Here is a 22,514-nt window from a genome sequence, read left to right as displayed (position 1 = left end):
TAGAATTTTAAACACACTGTGTAATTAAACTACCTCTTGATGCTGTGATAGTAAATGTGTCGAGATGAACTTGGTGCTACACATTTTTATTTCCAGCCATCTGTTATTGGTCCGACCAGACCAGACTGGAGTGACCGGGCAAATGGCTCAGTGCATTATTACATAAGGACAGGAGACAGCTGCCAACTCTTATCAGCACTTCTACTCAGGATAAAGAATTTGAAGTTAGATTTAACATTTAATGTCTGGTCAGGCTTGTCTTTATTCCAGCTGCAGTGGTGCAGCTGGAATAAGAACCAGAGTAAGAAATTGGGAGTGAGTAGAAGTAGGAAGAGTTACCTGGCTCTAGTTGGCTTAATTACACATTGACGGTGTCCTGGGGCCTGTCTTCTTTTACCCCAGGTCTGAACAATACAGCTGGCATCTATCTGCCCTGTCTGCTCTGCTGCTACTCCTGCTGCAGATATCCCTGTCTGAATGTTCAGCAACACAAAGGAAGCGGTGGCCATAAATCACACCTTCAACCAGTGTGCAAATTACATTGTGCATTTCAGGGGGTCTCCTTTTCACCGGAGGGGGGGGCTGAATACCTTTGCAGTGAATGCTGCTGTGCGGTCCAGCCAGCACTAAATCCACCAAATCAGCAAAATAACATATGAAAGCAGCTCCAGAGCCAAGTTAAATAAGAGTGATGTTAAGGCATTATTGACAGAAATTAACGTCAGTCGGGCCTTGTGCTGTCGCTCATCCAGTTACAATTTCCTCAAACGATCAGGTTTCACAAAGACAATACTGTACCTTTGCTACTACCACAGAATGTCGGCCTAAGTTGTGTGTGTTTTTGTGTTTATGCTGGTTTGATCCTGATAAAAGCAGCTGTAGGTGGAGATGAAGTTTCTTAAGTCTTTAACAGTCTGTGTGCTCCCGTGGAACACAATCAGTTTTTGGATCGCTTTTAGTACAACAGCCTACCATAAACACAGTGAAAACAATAGGCCTATATTTTTATTTTATTACTTTTTAAAACATTTAACTATGAAATTACATGCAAATAAATTGTATTGTGTAGATAAAAAGAAAATAATTTTGCACATTTCTGAGACACCCCTAAGATTTCGTTTTGAGATTGGCAAGGGGTCCGAGCTGTGAAGCGAGGCCCCTGAGATCCCCTGTATTTCACACATTGTCTACAACATAATTTTAAACTGGAATACTTCACAATTCCCATCCTTTTGTAATAACCCTAGTTTAATCATTCCCTTTTTTCTCATCTTCTCATGTTTGTCCTGCTGCTTTTCTTTGGTTCAGCTCATGTAGATTCTTGCCTCTTTGTACTTTCTCCTTTTTCCTTGTTTCTCTCTCTCTTCTCATTTGTGGTTTAGCTGCCCAACCGAGGAACATTTATCTAGGCAAACTGACTATTCCTTTGGGAGAGTACGCATCATGACAGTGGAATGATGTACACACTTACAAGCAAACAGCCATGGGAACATTAATGCATAAACAAACAGACATGAAGGTTTGGCTTCAGTATTCAGACCCTTTCCCTTTTTGCACACTTTATTGTGTTGCACATATCATTTACTTCAAATTGTGGTCATACACTTGTGTATATATACTGTAAAGGTCCCACTGTTCATATTGTGGGGTGGGACAAAAATCAGCTTGAAGTACAAAATATCTCTGAAATGAAATGTGTATAGATTAAGGAAAGGGTATACATCCATCTTTAAAGTTCTGTGGCCTCAAACCTTGTGAAAAGGAAGAAGTGTGGAACCCTCCTGCCAAACTGAGTGACTAAGCAAGAAGGGTGTTGGTCAGGGAGGTGACCAAGAATTCAGTGGCCACTTTAACAGAGGTTCAGGAGTCCTTTGCAGAGATGGAAGAATCTACCAGAAGGACGGCCATCTTGGCAGCTCTCCATCAATCAGGCCTTTATGGTAGAGTAGCTGTATAGAACCCAGAGTGCTGCAAAGTGCACATGATCTGAGACTGGGGCAGTGGTTCACCTTTCAACTCAATAATGACCCGAAACACTCTGCCAAGACAACACTGGGGCTTTGGCAAAAGTCCCTTACTGTCCTTGAGTGGCCTGGCCAAAGTCCAGACTTAGACCCCACAGCACATCTGTGGAAAGAACTGAAGATGACCGTTTACAGTCTTCCCATTAAATCTGTCAGAGCTTGAAGAATGGGATAAGCTGCCCATATCCAGGTGTGCAAAACCTGTACTCGAAGCTGTAATTGCTGCCAAAGGGGCTTTAAACTGTGAAATGAATTAAGGGTCTGAATACTTTTGTAAATGAAAGATTTCACTTTTGGATTAAACAAAAAAGCAATATTTTCCATGCTGAAAGTAGATTGATGTGCAAAATGGTAAGTTTATCCCTTTAAAATGAAATTTATAACAACATAGTGTTCAGAATATGAAGAGGTTTTAATACGTTCTGAAGCCAGTGTATATAAAGAGAGAGGGAGTGAGAGAAAGTCTAGTACAACAGGGAAAGGATTTCAAAAGACACCAGCATCAGGTGCATTTGGACACCTTTCTTCCAGTCTGGAAAAGTTTCCCTCTGCCTGGTCATGGTCTCACTTTCATGATGTAACACAGAAATTCACTCTACTATGCAAAAAGCTGAATTTTTACTCGCCATAATCTCCTATTTCCACCTGAGAATGGTACAGTAAATGCTCAGCACAAAGTCTTAGCAGTCAGACAAATCCTCTTGTACAACTCCAACGAAAGAATTTAGTAGAAAACGATATATTTATTCTGTGGAATGCTTTTTTGTCACTGCATTGTGTGATTATTGCAGTGTCATAGAGGTGATTTATCTCTGCACATGGTTGCTTTCTGTTATTAGACCATTTCAGAAGTGACATTGATACTGACTTCATTTAAGATTGCCTGTTCTTGTCTGGATTTGACAGCTATTAGTCACAATTTTTCAAAGAATGGAAGCAGATACAACCTTCTCTCTATTCAAGTGCCAATGCATAGATTAGACTTGCATGACAGATCTTGTACATAGCTGATGACACTTGAAGTCTGAAAGGCCACTAATGTATTCAAGTTTAATTTGTGCAGAGTAAGATTCTGCATTGCTTTCCTTCAAAAGATCCTTAAATCTGTTCTAAAAGCTGAAGGTAGCATATCAAGGGTGTACTGTACTGTGTATCACTTTGGTTCTACAGTTGTTTTTTTAGCAGTTCCTTTTACAGTTTTGTATTCAGTTTCTCTGCTGCTTTCTACTCCCACATATACAAACAGACTTGGTCTTTGGCTCAAAATTTAAATGGCCCTCAATTGCATTTCCTAACAAGCAGCATCTCAATGTTGAGTATTCTCTCTTGGAAGCAAAAGTGGAAGTAGTCTGATGTTGTTATAATGAATGCTGGATGGTGTCTTATATAGACACCAGGACCGTGATTCACAATCTGTCTACTGCCATTAAACAGCATTGGTTTCTTCTAACCATGTCCCCAACTTTTCCATTGTATAATAAGAGTTGGAAGGTCAAAAACTCTTGATATGAATAATTTTTGTAACAGTCCAATGGTTCTGGACGGCAATGACAAGCAACCTATCCAGTCAGAACTTAACTATACCTACTCTCAGACTTTGCGCCTCCTACCTGTGGCCTGCTGACACTGCAGCAGCTGCTGCTGTTATTATGTTATTGGGAGTCTTCAGAAGGAGCGCGTTTTTAGACACATTTTTGATGCAACAGATAGAACTCCAGTTTATGAAATGTCTCCCTGACATGTGCGTGTGAGCTGCATATCACCTGTTTTTGCTTCAGGTTTATTTTCTCTGGCGTGTTGAGTGCAGCATGATCTCCTCACACTACTGTTCAAATCCCCCAAGTCCCCAGTTATTATCTGTTGCAAACCTTTTTCCTGGTGTCTGTTCTGATTATGTGCATAAGGCCTACACGAAAACTATTGTTGTCCAGCACATTTCTGCTGTTGGTCAGCCTGGGGAAGACCATTAGTCTGTCTGTCTGTCCTTGCAGCCTCATCAGGAGCTGATGACTGACAGCTGCTTTCATGTTGAACGTCAGACGTCACGTCTCGATTTCAGTCAGGCCGTGGTCACGTTGATGGGTGCAGCACTGACCAGCAAATTGTTGAGGACTTTGCAACTGCTAAAAAATGTAGATTATAACTGCCACTAAAAATAACTAGCCTATATTAATCCATATAACTCTTAAGTGTTTGGTCATCTCCATAGAGGAAACACAGATAGGAGAGGGACAAATGAGGTGAGAGGAGGTTAATGTCCAGGCAGCCCCAAAGCAATGCTGCCACACCAAGCTTCTTTATACACAGGAATCACTGAAATGAGAAAATGCCTTATAAGAGCTGTCACTGGTAGAGTTTGGTTGCTTTTCTTTATGCTGGTATTGTCAGCTTGTTGACTTAGAATGGGAGCAACATGGTGGTACAGCGATTAGTGCTGTATTCTGGATTTTGCATGTTTCTCTCTTGCTTGTCTCTGGGTAGTGAAACTTCCTCCCACACTCCAGAGATGTGCAGGTCAGCTTGACTGGTGGCTCTAAATTGCCCATAGGTGTGAATGGGTTGTCTGTGTCAGCCCTGTGATAGACTGGCAACCTGTCTAGGGTGCACCCATTCTTGTTCCCTGTTGGCTGTGATTGGTTCTAGCCCAGGTGCAGGTTAAAAGGCAAACAGTGAATAAAAATAATGATATGATAGTCTGAGCTGCTGGTTTGGCCACTTTCCTCCACAAATGATTCCAACATGCTCAATCAGCCACATAGCCACCCAAAATGCTACACACAGTTTTAAACTCCCCGCTGTATACACACCGCTGATAAAAAGCCAGCCAACTGTTATCTAATCTGGATTTCGAAATAGAGACTGTCCTCCAGAGAATGTGGACAGCATCAGTCATTTTAGCCAGTGCCCCATAATGACAGTGACAAAGCTCTCGAGTGGACACACTAATTACTGTAGAATATAGCTATAGCGTTCCCAAACCTTAACAGCAAATGCTTTAGTTACTAGATCTTGGACTGAACTTTAATAATATTATTTTATGCTTTAATCCTAACCAAACATTAACCATAGTGTTGTCACATCATAATTTGATTTGTTTTATGATGTGTAACAGCTTTGGGTGGTACTGACAAGTGATGCCGTACTAGTGATAGCATCAGTTCAGAAAATGCTTCTGTTTAAACATTTCTAAACATGCAAGCCCAGCAGAGCAACTGGGAATAAAATAGTATCTGGTACTGGAAAGGAATGGTTCAATCAAAGTTAAATAATACAAGTCATTTTAAAAGAAACTGCATGGTAATTTCAACAGTTATCCAAATGTATGACACCAAAGAGGGTAATTGAAATTCTGGTCTCCCCCCAGCACTAAATCTGATGGACAAGCCATACTGTTGTGCTGGTAATGTTAGGAGGTAACACAGCTCAGTAGCTGTTCCAGTAATGGGAAATCGCATTTTCAATTTTATTTTGACCACAGATACAAATTAAAAACAATCCTTGTGATATCTTCCCTCTCGATCTTACACTGAAGGTGAATGTGGTGTCTGCTGAGGCTTCCTACGTGAAAGAGAGTTCACTTCTCTGGGTGGTGGTTTTGTATCGTGATTGTAAAGGATGATAAAATACAAATGCAGATTGTTTCCAGTGAAAATAAAAAGACTTTTGGAAGATACTTAATGATTGTCTCACCAAGTATTTGAACAAGTATCATAATAAAAATGCTTAGTGAATGATACTGTAAGTAAATTCTTTACTTCTTAAAATGGTAATGAATAATACATAGGCTAATACATGAATGCACACTGAATGGGGTTTTAGAACTACTGTAATCAGCAAAAGCTCTATTTTTTGTATGGTTCCTTTGTGGGTCCTTACTCTTCTTCCAGGAATATCTCCATGATTTCCAGCTTTTTTTCTTTTAAATCACTGAGCTCTCCTCTCGGTGTTTGTGTGGATTTGAATGCGGTGCTTACAGTAGGATAGCAAACAACAGAACTGCAGCTTTATGGATAAGAACAGAGATGAGCTACATCAGCACTTACTGTAATATAACCTGCCAGCACAAAGCCAATCACACCTCCCTCAGCACTCAGAGAATCTCAGCATTATCCTCATCACTTTTTTTTCCACGTTCGTTCTTTAAGGAAAGATGGTGATTACACACCTCTCTTTGCATCCCCTCCTCTGGGCAGTTTGTCTCTGTTCTCCACCGAGTGTATATTGAGTTAGATTCACCAGTGCTCACCCATTCACCCTTAATGCTTCAGGCCAGAAAGAGTATCTGACAATGTGCTAGTTAATTTGATGCAGAGATTGACTGGATGAGCTATCAGACTGCGTTCTGTCAGAGCTGCTCTTTTTCACTCCCCATCTAGGCTGTTGCATTTGCTTACATTTGTAGGCAGGAGGAGTTCTGGAGGAAGGCCTACATAACAGGAAAGAGCTTTCAGATGCAACTCCTGGGGGACAATCGATCTCTCTTTGCAGTGTGCTGTTTTTGCTGCTCCTCTGTGGGGGCCCATTGCTATCGATCCCCATCGTGGTTTTTTTGTTGGGTGTGTAGGAGCGATTTTGTAGTCTGTTTAATTTGGTTTGTCGGAGGCCGTCTGTTTATTCAATTACCTGTTCACTTGGTTGTTTATTTACCATGTCTGAGTTGTGTTGATATTAATTTATATTTGCAATATTGTGGAAAAAGCTTGTCTTTGTTGATTTATGTTTTTCTTTTGTTTTCTTATTTTGTCCCAGCATCTACCTTGATTTGTGCCAGCGGTAATCAGGTTTTTGTAACTCACTGATTAATGAAATCCATAATTGCAATACAAAGTAAAGGACAAAGACTTTCATAAATTGCCTGAAAAGAAACTGAAACATAAAAAAAAAGATTTTAAAAAAGGAAAGAGGAACAGCCTGTGTAACAGGAGGGGGTTGGGGGCTCAGAAAGAAGGATAATTGGAAGATGCAGAGGGTACTGCCTGGTAAAATGTGAACTGTGAATGGAAAACACGCTCAACAACTGGACACTTAGACACTGATACGTGAGTGATAAATCCAGTGCTACTTTAGTTACAATGGGCAGGACTCAGAACACTCGTAAATGTGAAGGACAGGTGATGTTGGTCCTGATATATCAGATTCATCAGAGCAATAATCAGGAGGATAACTATCAGTTATATGTGAAATATGATTTTTTTTTTTCCTCAATTCTGTGGAAATGTGGACGTCATTGCCATGTTAAAATTCAAACATTAGCTAACCCATTAATATCAAATGAGAGAAAGAAGGTTAAATAGTTTAAGTGCTCTTAGTCACATGTTCCTTTTTTGTGAACAGATTCTCAATAGACGAGCACCTCTGAAATGCATGGCATCAAAGATTAGAGGGAGTGCTGAAAAATGTATTCCACCAGTCTTAATATTTAACAGAAGTCTCAATGTTAGGAATACAACCTTTCCTCTTTTCCTGCTTTTAATTCTGGTGATTGTGTCTTGCTCTCAGACTGGTAGAGAGTTCAGAAACAAGCAGCTGTAGCTGGGTTTCTTTGTGGCCTCCTCACCCTTTCTCTGGCAGTACATTCATGCTATAGGGTTTTCTTATCTCTGGGTTCTTTTCTCTGCACTTGTCTTGGATTAAATCCCTGAATGCAGCCATTAGGATTGTGGGTAACTGCACTATACAGCTTTAGTTGTAAAAACAAAGTAATGGGCTACATCAGCGTTTACAATAGTCTCACCAGCCAAGAAAAGCCAATTCATCCACCCCACCGCTCTACCACCACAGAGGGATTCACTGTTCTCATCATTTTACACTGTGGTGGAAAAAAGACGCATTTTTATGTTTATCTCTCGAGGAAGCGCTGGTGGAGACGGCCCCGCTGTGTATCTGAGGCGTTCACTCTTACATGCGCAGCTGTTATGATTGGATTCATTTGTTGGTCCAAGTTCATGCACTGAAGTCGAGGTCAAACGGATCGTTTTTATTGATAATCTCAACTGTTTGGTGAGTCAGGGCAGTAATGGGTGTTGTAGCTCGTAGCAGTGGTGGAAAGCACTGTACTAAAGTACAGTTTTGAGGTATATGCACTTTTATTTTGTACTTCATGTTTTATTTTTGCTACATTTTATGGGCAAATATTGTACTCCACAACATTTATTTAGAACTTCAGTTGCTACTTATTTTTCAGAAGCTGATTAATAAACAAAGCTCAATATGATCTTAGCACTTTATTTTGAAAATTCACAAGCTACCCAGCAGTAATTCACATACAGTAGTTAATCTGGACAAAATGTCATCACTCTGTCACAAAAAAAAAAAAAAACTTTTTTATTTTGTCCTCACTGTGAAGCAGGTTTTAAGAACACACCCATATATACAGCTGAACCCATTAGGGCTGCTGATCAAACAGTGGTTCCCACCTGAAGCACCTGTCCAGCAGGGACAGTTGTTCCTGTTTTGGGGGATTCACAGAGACTAAATGTGACTTGTGTTCTCTCACTATGATTTAGTTTATTCAAGTTTGGCTCAATGGTTAGGACAAAAACATCTCCCATGTAATTGTTTTCTCTTTTTCGCTGGAATCTTTTAACTTTGTAAAAACTAACAGCATGGCAGGCGGTTCGCGCACCGCAAGCGACTCAGCTCGGTTCACTCCAGCAGACGACATGTGCCCTCTGGGAGAATTGCCAATAGCAACAAAGAAAATACATCAGTGCATACTGGTAGCTGACAGGAAACAGCATTAGTAATGCACTGAGCAGGAGTAGTAAAAACATTAGGGAAAACTTTTGTGTAGACCCTGAAATACACACTGTTAAAATGCCAAAACAAAAAATTCACTCATACTTTATGTGAATGGTTTGTCAGTTAAGCGTGCGGACGACAGTAATGCAACTGTACAGCACAGTCATACAGTTTGAGTTAGACTTATATCCATGATCATACCACTGATGAACACTCCACCCACCAATGAAAACTGCCTATTTGTCTACTGTGTGTGTGTGTGTGTGTGTGTGTGTGTGTGTGAGCGCTGGTGCAGTCAGACAACAAGCAGGTGTGAAATCAGAGGTTTTCAGTTTAACTTCACTCTGCATCCCGTAAAATTTCCATGAGAACAATTGTCTATACACTTCTGTTTTTGTGTGTTTTGCCTGCTATGGCTATAAATGTGTTAATAAATGTTAGTACATTTAATAAACGTTATTTGCAGACAAATCAGATCAGAGGCTTTAGATGATCCTACAGTGATAAACGTACAACTTTTTTTTATTCTATCCTAAGTAAAAGTTTTGCTATACATAAAATGCTATTGATCAACAAATGATGTCTTGTCATGACTCTTAATGGACCACTGGGCGTTTAACGTACACAATGCAACGTATTAACATTTCACATTGTTTAGTTAATGACTTTACATTCATTAACATGTATGTACTAAGTTGGTAAGAATAATTAGAATATAACTGATAAATCGTCGATAACAAGGAGGTTTTTGTTAATTACACGAGTCATTATAGCCTCATCGTTTAGTCGATGCATATGAAAATTTAAGTATCTTCAGTGGATGAGTAGCAGTTGAGCCGGGGGGGTCTCAGGTGACCCTGCCCTGAAGCAGGGGTTACTGCAAGGCAGTAGGGAGTACATGGATGACCGAAGTAGATGTTTTGATGTAGGTTATGGAGGACAATACAATATATGAAATACAGTGTGTAAAATGAAGTTAGCAAAACTACAGCTATAAACGTATAAATTAGATCTCCATCCTCAAAAATGCTGCAGTGTGCTAAAATCACATTATATCAGCCATTTATTTTGGAGTAAACCAGTTTAAATGTGAAGCTTTAAAACATACACAGACACTGAATCTTTGACTTTATGTATAAAGTTGTTTTCTGACATTGCCTGCTCCCAGTGGTGTTACTGTTTCTAAAAAGGCATAGCAAGCAGATAACAATGGACACCAGTAGGTCAGGTGCACTGATAGCAAAGCAGTATTGTTACACATGAACAGCTGACATGTCTCACTTTCACCCTGTGAGGTATGTTGTATTTCTACATCAAAGGTTGTTGGATATGTCACCAAGGATCCTGGTCCATTTTGAAACAAAATGTTTAGTCCCTGGGTGTCTTGTTACTACAGCCCTTCATCAGAATAAAGGCATAGTCTGTCAGTGGTGAGAAGCAGAGATCCACTATGTTCATTATATTTGATGTTAAGTGTCTGATGACAGGTTGTCATGAATTTAGCTCCTATTCACATCACTAGCTGTAGTGTTTTCAACATATTCGTCTATCAGCTTTAATGTTGCTTTACTCACCTATGCACTTCCTAATCTAAGGTTTTCTTTGTGCATCATTGTGGCAGTATTGCTAAGATGCACAGTTTTGTATCACCTCATAGAATAACTCTTTTATTTTACAGGCTCCCAGAGGTACGGATCTCAGACAATGGCCCTTACGAATGCCACGTGGGCATCTATGACCGGGCAACGAGGGAGAAGGTTGTCCTGGCTTCAGGGAACGTATTTCTTACTGTTATGTGTGAGTAGCACCACTGTACTTTATTTATATTTAAAACCCAAGGAAACTAATTTTCACCAGTGTCTTGCTTCAGTATTCAGTGTATGTTTGTTTAAAAAAGGATGCTGGGATGGGACATGGGACGCACAGAGAGGGAACTGCTTAAAGTCAGTGAGATTGATAGCGTGGCAAAGCCCTCTTAGTCACTGAAAATAAAAAAAGGGCATTTCAAGTTATATATGAGGTGCAGGAGGAGGGATGTTTTAAGACTGTTTTTCAGCATGTAAGAAAAAAATCTGCCATAAAAAAATAAAAATTGTTTGCAATAATGGAAGTAGCTTCACTGTTTAGCAGCTTTCCGTTTATGCTCATACAGTGCCTTTCTTTAGGAATGTGGATAGGGCTCCACGAAAATAGTTTTAATTATTGGACGGTCTCTTTTATCTCTGTACTAAACCTGAAACATTTGTCAGTGAACAAAAAAACATTACCTGCATTTTTGCTAGCAAACACAGTTGGGATGAAAACTGTTTAATTAGTTTAATTGCTCTAATGCCGGGGATCAGTTGTCTCACACCAGTGTACTTTGAAGCTGGGACCACCCATCCTTTCTGGTGCATGTAGTTTTTTAATTAAAAATTACACGCTGCCGGGATTGATGTTGGCTCAGGGAAGAAAACAGTGATGCTACAGGCAACAAGCAGATTAATCACCCTCGGCCAATGAATACCAACGATATTTGACACAGAGCTGGTGCACGTTTATACAGTGTTTATGATTATTATTTATATTTGCCTCCTCCACAGCGTATACTTTTTCATCCTGTTGCTGTGATGGCTTCAAGAATTACTGTATACATTTCCATGAGATTTTGTATCTGAGCTATGTCTGAACAATTCAGTAAATTTCACTGGTGATCAGGATTTACAGTAGCATGTCTGTTATAGCTTCCTTTATCTACAGTATGAACCTAACAGAGATGGATGTGATTTCAAATCCTGAGGGTGTTCTTTTTTTCGGGGCCCAGAAATTGATCCAGCTGAAAATTCAAGTTGAGGAATGATGCCTTTTTGCTATAACAACAAGTGCTGAGGGGCTCTGGCAGAGATTATGCGCTGTCTCGTGTACAGTGGCTTCAGTGGCTTTTTTGAGATTTTTGCTAAATTAAAAAAACTAAAATCTGTCATTTAGAAAAGTAATCAGACCCTTAACTCGGTACTTTGTTGAAGCCCCTTTGGCTTCAATTTTACAGCGTCAGGAGTTCTTGGGTAAATCTGGCCAAGCCTTTCACACCTGGATTTGGGTGGGTTATCCCATTCTTTGTGAGAGATCCTCTCAATCTTTTTGAGATTGAATGGAAAGCAACTGTGCACGGTTGCCTTCAGCTCTCTCCACAGGGGTCTGAATACTTTCTGAACCTAGTAGCCTAATCTGTCTTATAGATACATTGATTTAAAACTGATGAATATTTACTTTTTTTTTATTAACTTGAAACTTACACAACAGCTACTACCGTTATTCGGTTACTGTGATTTGTCCTTCCATCACTGGAGGAGGTTGTGTGCCTAGAGCCTATTGGTCACCCTGTGCTGTAATTATTGTATTGTAAGTCCTGTCAACAATTGCTGCTCCGTTTGCCTTTAATGCATCGATTCCAACAAAGACATGCTGTTCTATGTGTGGTCCTGTGGCTAATTAGCAGTGGTATGCGTTTTCATTGGAACACTGAAGTGGGAGACACTGTGTGACACTATTACTCCATTATCACATTTTGTACTTCCAAGAACTGCCTTTGTTTTTGACTTTTTTATGTAACATAGACATTACTTTCTTTTTAAGCCCTTGACCCTTTGTTCAGTTCTTTTTGATGGACAATCATGTGCCACATTGACGTTGGTGGAAGACTTTATTAATGGGCGGGGACTTAACTCAGTTAACTGTTTCTTGTGGGTGGGAAGAAGTGAATTATGTAGCTGTGGGATAGTCAGAGAACACTAACTCAGCTAGGTCTTAAATCACCACTCCACGAGAGAGGAAAAAGAATGGCCTCTGGCATTGTGGCTAATTGCCGTCTAAACTGAAACAGAATTATTCATAACCTATTAGTGTGTCAAGTTCAGTGGGAAGTAAAGAAAAAAGTAGAGAGCAGAAAGAAAGAAAATGAGAGGGAAAAAGTTAATTAATAGGAAGCAGTACAAGGAGAGTATTTTAATTTTTTAAAGGGCTTCATAAATAAGAATTATCATTTTAATGAATCCCCTGCCAAGAAATTCAATCATCCAGCTCTAAAAGGCTAAACCCTGAACTCTTGGTACCTCCGCTACTGTCCTTCACTCTCTGGAAAGTTTGAAAAGTCTTTTTCTTGCATTGCAAATACATATGTTGACTTTTTTTGAGCCTGAAGGCATGAAACAGTCTCTCAACAAGATGACATTATGTCATAGTCGAGCTACATCCAATAATAAATTGAGTTAATCAATGTTAATGACTTCTGGAGACACAGAGAAAGTGTAATGTACAATGTTTTTAACACTTACATGTATGCAATATCTAAATAATTGATAACGAGGAACATGAATAATACACACTATTGTACCATAACGCTGAAGGAGCTGTTGTGGGCCTCTGTGTCTATAAGCATAATAATTGATATATGATAATTTATGATGAGCCACAATGTTATCAAAGTTCAAAATCAACATCTGAACTGAAAGGTTATGGATGAAAAGTTCACTGAGAGAAAATGCTGAACTACACCAATGGACAAAAACCTTTGTAGACCATTGAATTTACTGACAAACCATTCTTCATCTCAGTTTGCAGAGGGTACATCCAACAAGCTGTAAATACACACTGAGTAGAGAGTTATCAGCATAACAGAGTTTGACCTTTTGACCTCCTTTTTCTTTGTTACAGTGTAAATGAAGAGAGCTCATCTGCAGATGAGAAACTCGTGGTTTTCATGCAAAATTACAGTCAGTCTGCTTAGAGCAGCATTGATGAATGGTAGTATAGAAGCACATCGCTGACTAAATAATTTCACTTATTTTCAATCACTGCTGTGCTGAAAATTTAAATACCACTGAATTTATTTCACTAAAGCATTTGACTTTGAAAACCATCTTTCTGAATTTACTTGGGCTGCAGTTCAGACTTGCTATGTCCAAAACACCAAGGAAAATCTATCAAACCTGAATGGAATTACTCCAGTCTTTTGCAAGCATGGATGTATTAAAGACGTACTGAAACGGCTTTAACTATGTGGCTAAGTTCAGAACTTTGATTTCACTTCAGGTTTCTTAAACCCCTTGATAGTCCTTCAAATTTAAGTAAGTTTTTGATTTGGCCAAAGCAATCTTAATGTCAGTGCAGGTCACCTTGAGCACATGAGTTCGCTCAAGCAAATTATGAAAACAGTTATGGGGCACTTTATCTTTAGTTTTTATACCTTTATTAAGTCAGGTTTTGCTGAGCATTTAATTTGTTTGGACTTCAAAGATACATTTTTAGGCAGCTGAGATATTTGGAGGCACATTATGCAGTTTTTACAGTATAATACAGTCGGTTATATTGTGATTTTAACATTTAAGGGGACAGACTTCTGACCCGTCACCAGTCACATAAAATAGATATTTTATTCTGCAAGCAGTGACATATCCATCCCTGTAAAGCTAAGGTCATAATTTCAGGCTCTGGTGGGTGAAAAAATCAATACCTCTTTTCTCAGTGGTAGAGATAGGGTCATTATTTGTTATTACCCAAAGTGATTCCTATGCGACATGCCAAAGATTACAAAGAAAGGTTATTTGTCTCTTCAAAACAGAGTGTGACCTTGGGAAGCCAGCTTCTGGTTGATCTGTGTATAGTGTCCAAGACAACTAAGGCTGTGTTGTTGTCTCTATCAGAGGACTGTTGGGTTGCGACTCCTCTGCTGGATGAAGAACATCTTAATAGCCCTTGTGTTTAAACATCACATCACGTAATTTCAAAAATCCTTTCCTCTAACCTTTTGCAAAGCGTGAGGGTGTAATTTAAAGGATACCCTTCACGAGGCAGCAGGGCTGGTATTTATAACCCCTGGAAACAGAGATGATCGCTAAGGTGGAGAGGGACTAATTACCTTCTCATCCCATAAAACTGAATTCGCTTCAATAATGGATGCCCAACTTTAATTAAGCGCTGTGTATATTTAGGCGCTCGTTTATAAATGGGTGGGATTAATGGCGTACAAGCCAAGCCTAAAGACAGCAATGCCGGCAGACACAGCAGTTCGGTGTACTAGTAGGAAGAGCTTCGGGACTGTGTGTGACTGTATGCATGCTAGTTTGCATGCTTATGTGTGGAGAGGTTTGTTTGGGTGGCGTAGTTTGATGGATTGCCAGGAAGCGGCTGTTCCCTCTGTGTCCTGCGCTTGTTGGGGAAGTGAAGAGAGCATTTTGGCCAGCATCGGACATGTTGGCCTAATTCACAGCTCTCAGATAGAATGGCAATTTTGTCAGATTCATGAGTTGTGATTTGAAGTGTTTGTCATATCATTTTTAGCATGCCTCAGGTCACCATGGGGGACTGTTCAAGAGTCCTTGATATGATTCTCTATTACCATCTCACACTTAATGTCCTACAGTGCTCTATCAGCATCAAAACTGGTTCATTTGATTTTGTGCAAAAATGCTTCATGCAGAAGCCAACATTGTTTTATTTTGTGACAAGGTAGAGCATCAACTGTTGTCAACATGATGGAAATCTTGTCTCATGTCAACAAGTCCTCAAACCTTAACAACAGTATACAGCAGCGTGTTCATTGTCTGTTGCAATAGAATCCACAGGACCCTTTCAGCACCATGCTTTCCAGACCTTTGTCATTATGTTATTATTGAGACTCCACTGCCTGGTACCAGCTTGGCTCAGCCCAACTCTACTCACCTTATGTGTTTTTCATAAGTCAAAGGTTAGGGATAGTACCTGGTACATGGTACTATTTTTGGTATCACCCCTGTCAAGGTTCCAAGCGAGCTGAGGCGATACCAAACAGTGAGAGTTAGAGAAGTTAGAGAAATGCGTCACTACCACACCGCCATCTTGCTACTGATTAACATGGATGTTTACATGCAGTTAAACCAGGTGCTCCTTCTTTTGCCAATTCTCTCTCAAGAGCATTATAGACTGTAGAATTTGAAATGACCGAGGCCTTGGGCCTCTATTACCATATAATATGAGCATTGTATTACAGTGATAATACAAGCATAACAGCTACAGCTATGCCTGCTAAGTAGATCTAGCTAGCTAGGTAGCTGGCACTTTAGCGTGTCCTCACGTCTCCGAAAACGTCTCCAATTTCTAAATTGGCATTACTTGGATAGATTGACCGCATATTTGAAAACTAGGTGGTTATTTTCTCACTTGGAAAAAAATCGAAACAATAAAGTGGGATGAACATTATAACAGCTGTGAGCCTGCCCTGCCAACACCCTGGGACCAGGTCTTCATAGCAGTGTCACTGTGACAACCAACTACACTGATGGGGGACTGTTTGCAATGGAAAACAAAGCATCTGTACCAAAGCGATTAGAGTCAAGTTGAGCCGGTACCAGGTGGTGGAAAAGACACTTTGGTTAAGATTGTGGAATTATCATGGAGAGAAAAAAAAGTTTCACAGAGGGATCAAACACCTGTCTCCTGTTGGAAAGTCTATGTTGACCCCTACATCCACACAAACCTAGCAACAGACTTTGTCACACTATATACTACATCACCTAACATCCTCCATTGCTTGTGACATAATTACTGTGGTCGCTAAGAGGTCGCTTAACTATAACACGTAACTATCAGTCATTATAACCTGCTGGCAGCAGCGACATATATACTAATTTCTTTTTCAGGACAGTCTCATTATTGTGGCTCTTGTTTCTAATTAACAGTCAAAACTTTCCTAATTTTATTTGGAAATGAACTGTTCTTTTATTCAGAAATTGTGACTCCTTCGCGCTCCTCCCCACGTCTTCCCACTACCACCGACTGGGAGAACCCTACAGCAGCAATAAAACATGTTGGTTTGGACCCCACTGGAGGAAAAAAGAATTAAATGAATTCACAGAGCAGATGAATTATTAAATGCCTGTCTCTGAGCTAAACCCTGGGGTGATAATTGAGGCAAAAATAAACAAACCATGGGCTTCCTCAAGGACTTCACTACCCAACATCAAACTGGTAGTGCATTACTTTTATCCTACAGAATTTTGGATCCGTTTTTCTTGTCTTCCTTCCATGTTGTCAATTTTGTCATAATAAATGCCTGTTTTCCCTTTATTCAGTGTTTTTTATACCTAATTGAAGTATGGCATCTTTCATTAATTTAGCAGAATAATTTTGCACATTCTAAGAGTATAGCTTCACTTGAATTGTTATACGCTTGAAATCACATTTCCAGCCATACTACAGTATATCTCGTTTGAGGTTGATAACACAGCGTTTTTACTCTGTGGCTCATTCAGTGTCTTATTCCATTGACATTCACCAGACTCTCATCAGTGAGGCTGCTGATCTGCGCCAGGGCTGTAACCTCATGAGTAAGCTTGTTTTCAGACCCAGAGATTTCACACAGCAAACAAAAAAACAAGCATCTGATGGTTTCATCACATCATCTGCTTATATTTTGTCCACTGAAAAACTACAGGAGGCAATATTTCTGTCTGAGATGGAGTTTATCAGCTAAGACATGGATTCACTGTGTGCATGCCGTTTATGTACGCTGATTAATTTACATTTGCATGCATGGCACCAACTGGCAAAGTACTGGTCATCAAGATTCTCACATCCTCAGTTGACATCCATTAGCACAGAGCATCCAAAAATGAACAGTGACACAGTATTTTATATTATAAGTCCTTTTGAAGATGTCTGTACCACATTTATTAATTTCAAACCAAATTCAAGTGGGTGAGGTAAATTATCATTCTGCTTTACTGAAGATTGATATCATGTCTTTATTTTCTACAGGTATATTTAAAAGTTTGCTTCTCATTTGACCTTTTTCTCATTTTAGTGTAAATGTAGGTATGTCCTGAGTCTGTCCTTGTGCTTTTGTCACTGTAAGATGATATTTTAAAAGAGCACAAATTAGGGCTGTGCTGAGCTGAAGCAACAAAGAAATCCCATTTTGCTTTGTGTGGCATTGGCAGATGTTTATTATGAAGCAGCATCTCATGTCTGTCATGCATTAATCATCCCTCCCCTGATACATAATCCCCCTCAAGCCAGAGCAGCAACAGTGGAGGACACCATGCCAAGATCTTTCTGTGCCATGCTGCATTTCTGTTCTGTACATACTGTAATGCCTGATGGAGAATGAGCTATCAGTCAAAGTCATTGGGGCACAGCAAATGATGGTCAAGCTGAGATTACATGAACACAGTCAAATTTGTAGAGGTGTCAGTTACATAGAGATGGTGTTGACTAGAAGCAACTTTCAGCAAATCAGCATTTTTTTTCAAAGTGCCACACTAAAACAGAGAAGTATATGTCTTCAAATAGTTCCAAGCATCTGCCTTTCATGCTACAGCCCTTTATTGTTTCCTTGGTTAGCGTTCTTTCCTTCATCTAGAAGTGTGCACGTCTGATATCGAACACAGTGCCTTGTTTGATGTCGTCTTGCGGTTGTCTGTATGCTGTGAAGTGAATGTTTCATTGCTTGTGGCACAGCCTTCCATATTCCCTTCACTCCTCCTCACTTAGGATGTCTTCATCACTTGCGGTGCTTTGCTCCCCACCAAGGTCCCTCCTTTTGAGTGTGGATGACTAAGGAGACAGAGGAGAAACAGCTTTGCCTCCCCAGAGATGCGCTGCTGATTGCACCAAAGGATGAGAAAACCTCTTTGTCTCTCTACCTTTTACCTCAATATCACCTTGCTTGATAAATCTCCTTTCCTACAAAGTGATCTCAGAGAAATAGTTTCTAGTGTCACAGGTTTTTTGAGCAAGTTTGACAAAACTTATGAGACAGTGTTATCTTTTCCTTTGTAAAGGAATCCACTCATTCACTTAAGGAGGTTATGTGTTGTATTTCAACTTTAAATTTATAACCCAAGGGCATCTGTAACTTGAAAATGGCCAACAAAACACAGACAGACAGGATGTGAAGAGCCAGAATGGCTGCCTACAACATTCTGTAGTATCATTCCAGCCCTGTGGAGTAAATACACGATTTGGCCTATTTTCAGCTTGGCCCGGTGTCACGGTAGGAATTTTTGTAGCTATAAGGAAATACTTGGATGTGAGAGAACGTTCCTGTCATTTATGGTTTGCTTTCCTCACATAACATTTTCTTTATCCCCCTGTGTTTCCTCTGTGAAATTATATCATTATGTCGATTCTGTTAAACCTGGTTTGAAGAATAGCTCACCAGATCTCTCATAATATCAAGGCCCCAAGAACACAGAGCAGATGAGTTTTCCATTGCATTTAGATTTTCACAATAACATATTGATAAGGAAGGATAATTGTCTGCCCATAGAGACTTCATTTGGAAGATAAGTTCAACACACGTAATTGTCTGCCCATAGAGACTTCATTTATGCTATTTGGAAGATAAGTTCAACACATATCATGCTATTAGATATTAATGAACAGATCAGTCTTTTACAGACCATATTAAGTACAAGCGTCACCTACACAGATGAGGCTTGTAAATGCCATCCAGTTGAGCTGATCTTTCCGGTGTCACACTAAGCTGGAATGGGACTGATAAAGTGGTGCTGAGTGCCGTTCACTGGGGTCTTCACTCTTTGAGGTTTGACACTCATCTTTGGTGCTGCACAAAGGACTGTGAGACAGGCAATAAATTTATGGGGAAAGAGGCAATACTGGTTTAGGAGCCCCTGAAAGCAGCCTGTGGGCATGGATTGAATGGATTTCTTCTCAGTGTGCCCATTTTTCTAAACTTGAATAGGAATTGGAGGAGAGGAAGCAGAAGGGAAATTTTTATTGTTTTGTCCTGTCAAAGTAATCAAATTAGGAGAAGTGCTAGAATAACTGTGTAAATACCTGATCTGAATCTGAAACAGTCAACAGGTTTGTAATGACATCCCTGGAGGAATTCAGCAGAGTTGTTTAGTGAAGTTCAATTTTACCAGCAGTGTATTAGAATCCAGAACCATTAATGAATGTGTTAGAACCTACATCTGGAGTGGAATGAGCCGGGGTGGGCTGCCCGAGGCCTACAGCTTTACAAAGGGCCCCCCCCTTGAGTCCAGTTTTCTTGGCTGAGCTTGTGTCTGTGTGTTTTGATTGTGACGAAAAATAAAAAGTCAAACTCAGACCACATCTGTGTCTTCTGCAGAGCAGAGTGGAGTCCCAAACCGCTGCCAAGGGGCTATTGTTTTATGCAGCAAACAGCACCAGTGGGGGCACTGTGGTGTGTTTGCATGGCTGTTGATTTCATTTCCTTAGTACCCCCATAATAGAGCCCCCCTCCCCCAGCTGCTTTAAGTTGATTTGGCTGCCAGTGTCAGTCTCTCTCTCTTAGTGCTATGTGGGCACATAACATCATTTCATACTGGTGGCACTGGGCAAACTGTCTCCACCAGGATGAAAGACAGCAGAACTTTGTTTTCTCCCCTGTTGCTGCATTGTGCAGGCAAAAGTGAAACCAAATAGCTCATCGTGACACCAGGAGCCTCATCACTTATAAGAGACACCAGTAAAAACATTGCACCAAACAAATAACAGGTGATTTGTGTATTTCAAACAGTTGTCTGTGGAGATTATGCTTAACTAAACACACCAGGGGGAACACATCCAGGGGTGACATGTGTCCCGGCATGTCTCTGAGCCAGTGTGGATTGAAACAGTTTGTTCAGGAAGACGGAGAATGACAGACTTGCAGCTTGTGGACAAACACAGACATAGTTTTGTCTGTTTGTTGCATTTCTACAGTGATGTTAGGACCGTTATGTATTAGAATGGCGCTTTATTTTGCAGAGTACCCAGTGCAAAAAGTTCAGCTGCATCTTACAGCTACAATATATCTCTTCACGTAGCACAGCATGAAACTCCAAATCAGTCCACTCCGCTCCGCCCAGCGCTCCCTCTTCCTGCTCCAATGTGCTGTACTACGATCTGCTACGCTCCACCACGTTTGGCCCAGCTCTTCAGATATTTGTTGTTATGCAACAATACATAAGAATGCAACACAACTTACTGGTTAGAGGTCAATCCTGCTCAAAACTTTTTAGAAGCTAATATCTTTGCACTGCTGTTCAATGAGTATCGGTCACAGGAGGCTTCAACTGCACCTCTACATACTAAGACAAGTTTTGGAGCATATTTCTACAGGAAAAATATTTGAATGAATATTTGAAATGAATTTGGTCAAAAAAGGAACTGATCACTGGTACACTGGTGGTCTAGAAGCCTGAAAATGTCAAACGGTTGCCTAGCCCACTCGTCCCTTACATTTTTATCTTTTATCTGACTGAGGTTTAAGCAAATTACTGGTAAAGTCCATTAACATGGTTCTGAAATACCCTGTTGTGCTACTTGAATATCAGCAGATCACTGTTTTATGGTAAATTTGTGGTTCTGCAATAGCACACATCATTGTAATCCATATTTCTCTTTGTTCAGCCCTTCTGTCTCTATAGGTTTCCCCTGGAAACTCTTGCATTTCTGTCCAGCTATTACAGCCTGTTTAAGGGCCCAGGGCAGGTCGTGTCCCCCTCTGCAATGAGCTCTCAGCTTTGGCCCAGACCTGTGTAAATACATGGACAAGTTTATCCCATAAAGACCTTGTTGAGAGATATGTGTTGTTGGCTTAATTTAATTTACAAAGTATTCCAATAATAATTTAATTGAGGTTGAGGCACTTGCATATTCAGGCATTTCAAAGGCAGAACCAAAACTGCTGTTGATAAATATAGCAATCAAAGGGAAAACTTGTGAGATCTGACAGCTTTAGAAGACCCAAGTGCCAGCCAGATGATTCTGCTTTATTTTAGGAATTAACCACTAATTGGTTCACTGTAGGTAACTCCACTTACTTCTACTTGCCATCTTCTTATTTAGTAGCAGTAATTGTACCATTGGGAACTCTTTCGCAAACATTCTGGCATCTTGAGGCAAAAACCCTTCACTAGAGGATTTCCTATAGGGATGTGCAACATACTCTCATGTGTGACATATTTGCAAGTCCATTAGTTGAAATTCTGCCAGGAAATCCCAAGGCAGAAAGAGTAAAATATGTTTTATTATGCCACTATCACCTTCACACCAGAACTGTGATATATAACACACAGACAGTGTGCTAGTGTATTTGAGTTTTTTTATATTATGCAGTGAGCCACACATGGGGGAGTATAGTGTGTTCAGTTCAGTTGTGTGCATCACAGGAGCATCTTGGCTCATGCACTCATAGTGGTTTTGCTAGAAAGAGGATCGACTGTTGATGGAAATGTAATCACTCAATACATCTTTCTCCCAATATTTACTACTGTGTGCTTCATCTACAAGAATGCTACTCCCACACTGGTGAACTGAATTTAATTGCCTGCTGTCTGAGCCCTACTAGACCTCACAGTTACTGTCGCTGCTCACCAGGGAGGAATATAACATAGGCAAATCAATAGCCAATTAAAATGTGTATATTCTGTAATATTTTTAAAGAAATCTAGGAAAGAGGATACAACAGTCAAACTCTGAGTAATGGAGTTTTGCGTTCATACAGACCCAAGATCAAACATCTCGCCTGCCAAAGTGGCCAGTGGAATTGAAACAGCACCTGCCAATTTTTAGCCCATATTTGGCAGGTTGGTAAATGTTAATTTCAAGCCTTAGTGGCATGACATGTGGCACTGGCACGGGCTGTAGTGGAGGCAGGTGTTACCTGTGTGGGAGCATAAAGTTCTAAGAACTTCCTCCAAAACTGGGCATTCGACCACAAAGGGAGGAAGTTACTGTACTTCAGAAAAGGAAAGAAGGAAA

The 22,514-nt window shown here is 40.2% G+C and overlaps 1 protein-coding gene across 2 annotated transcripts in view; it reads left to right on the top strand.

The window, feature by feature from the left end:
- Window positions 1–22,514, top strand: part of igsf21a (immunoglobin superfamily, member 21a) — a 170,968-nt gene that overhangs the window by 95,510 nt on the left and 52,944 nt on the right. For both annotated transcript variants that reach the window (XM_020601237.1, XM_020601154.1), the window contains exon 4: window positions 10,444–10,562. In XM_020601237.1, the coding sequence (XP_020456893.1) occupies window positions 10,444–10,562 (119 nt within the window). The remainder of the gene's footprint in view (window positions 1–10,443; window positions 10,563–22,514) is intronic.

The sequence above is a fragment of the Monopterus albus genome, unplaced genomic scaffold (assembly GCF_001952655.1).
Source record: "Monopterus albus unplaced genomic scaffold, M_albus_1.0 scaffold1.1, whole genome shotgun sequence".
Taxonomy (NCBI): domain Eukaryota; kingdom Metazoa; phylum Chordata; class Actinopteri; order Synbranchiformes; family Synbranchidae; genus Monopterus; species Monopterus albus.
The sequence above is the reverse complement of the archived record's forward strand: the minus strand, read 5'-3'. Positions and strand labels throughout refer to the sequence as shown.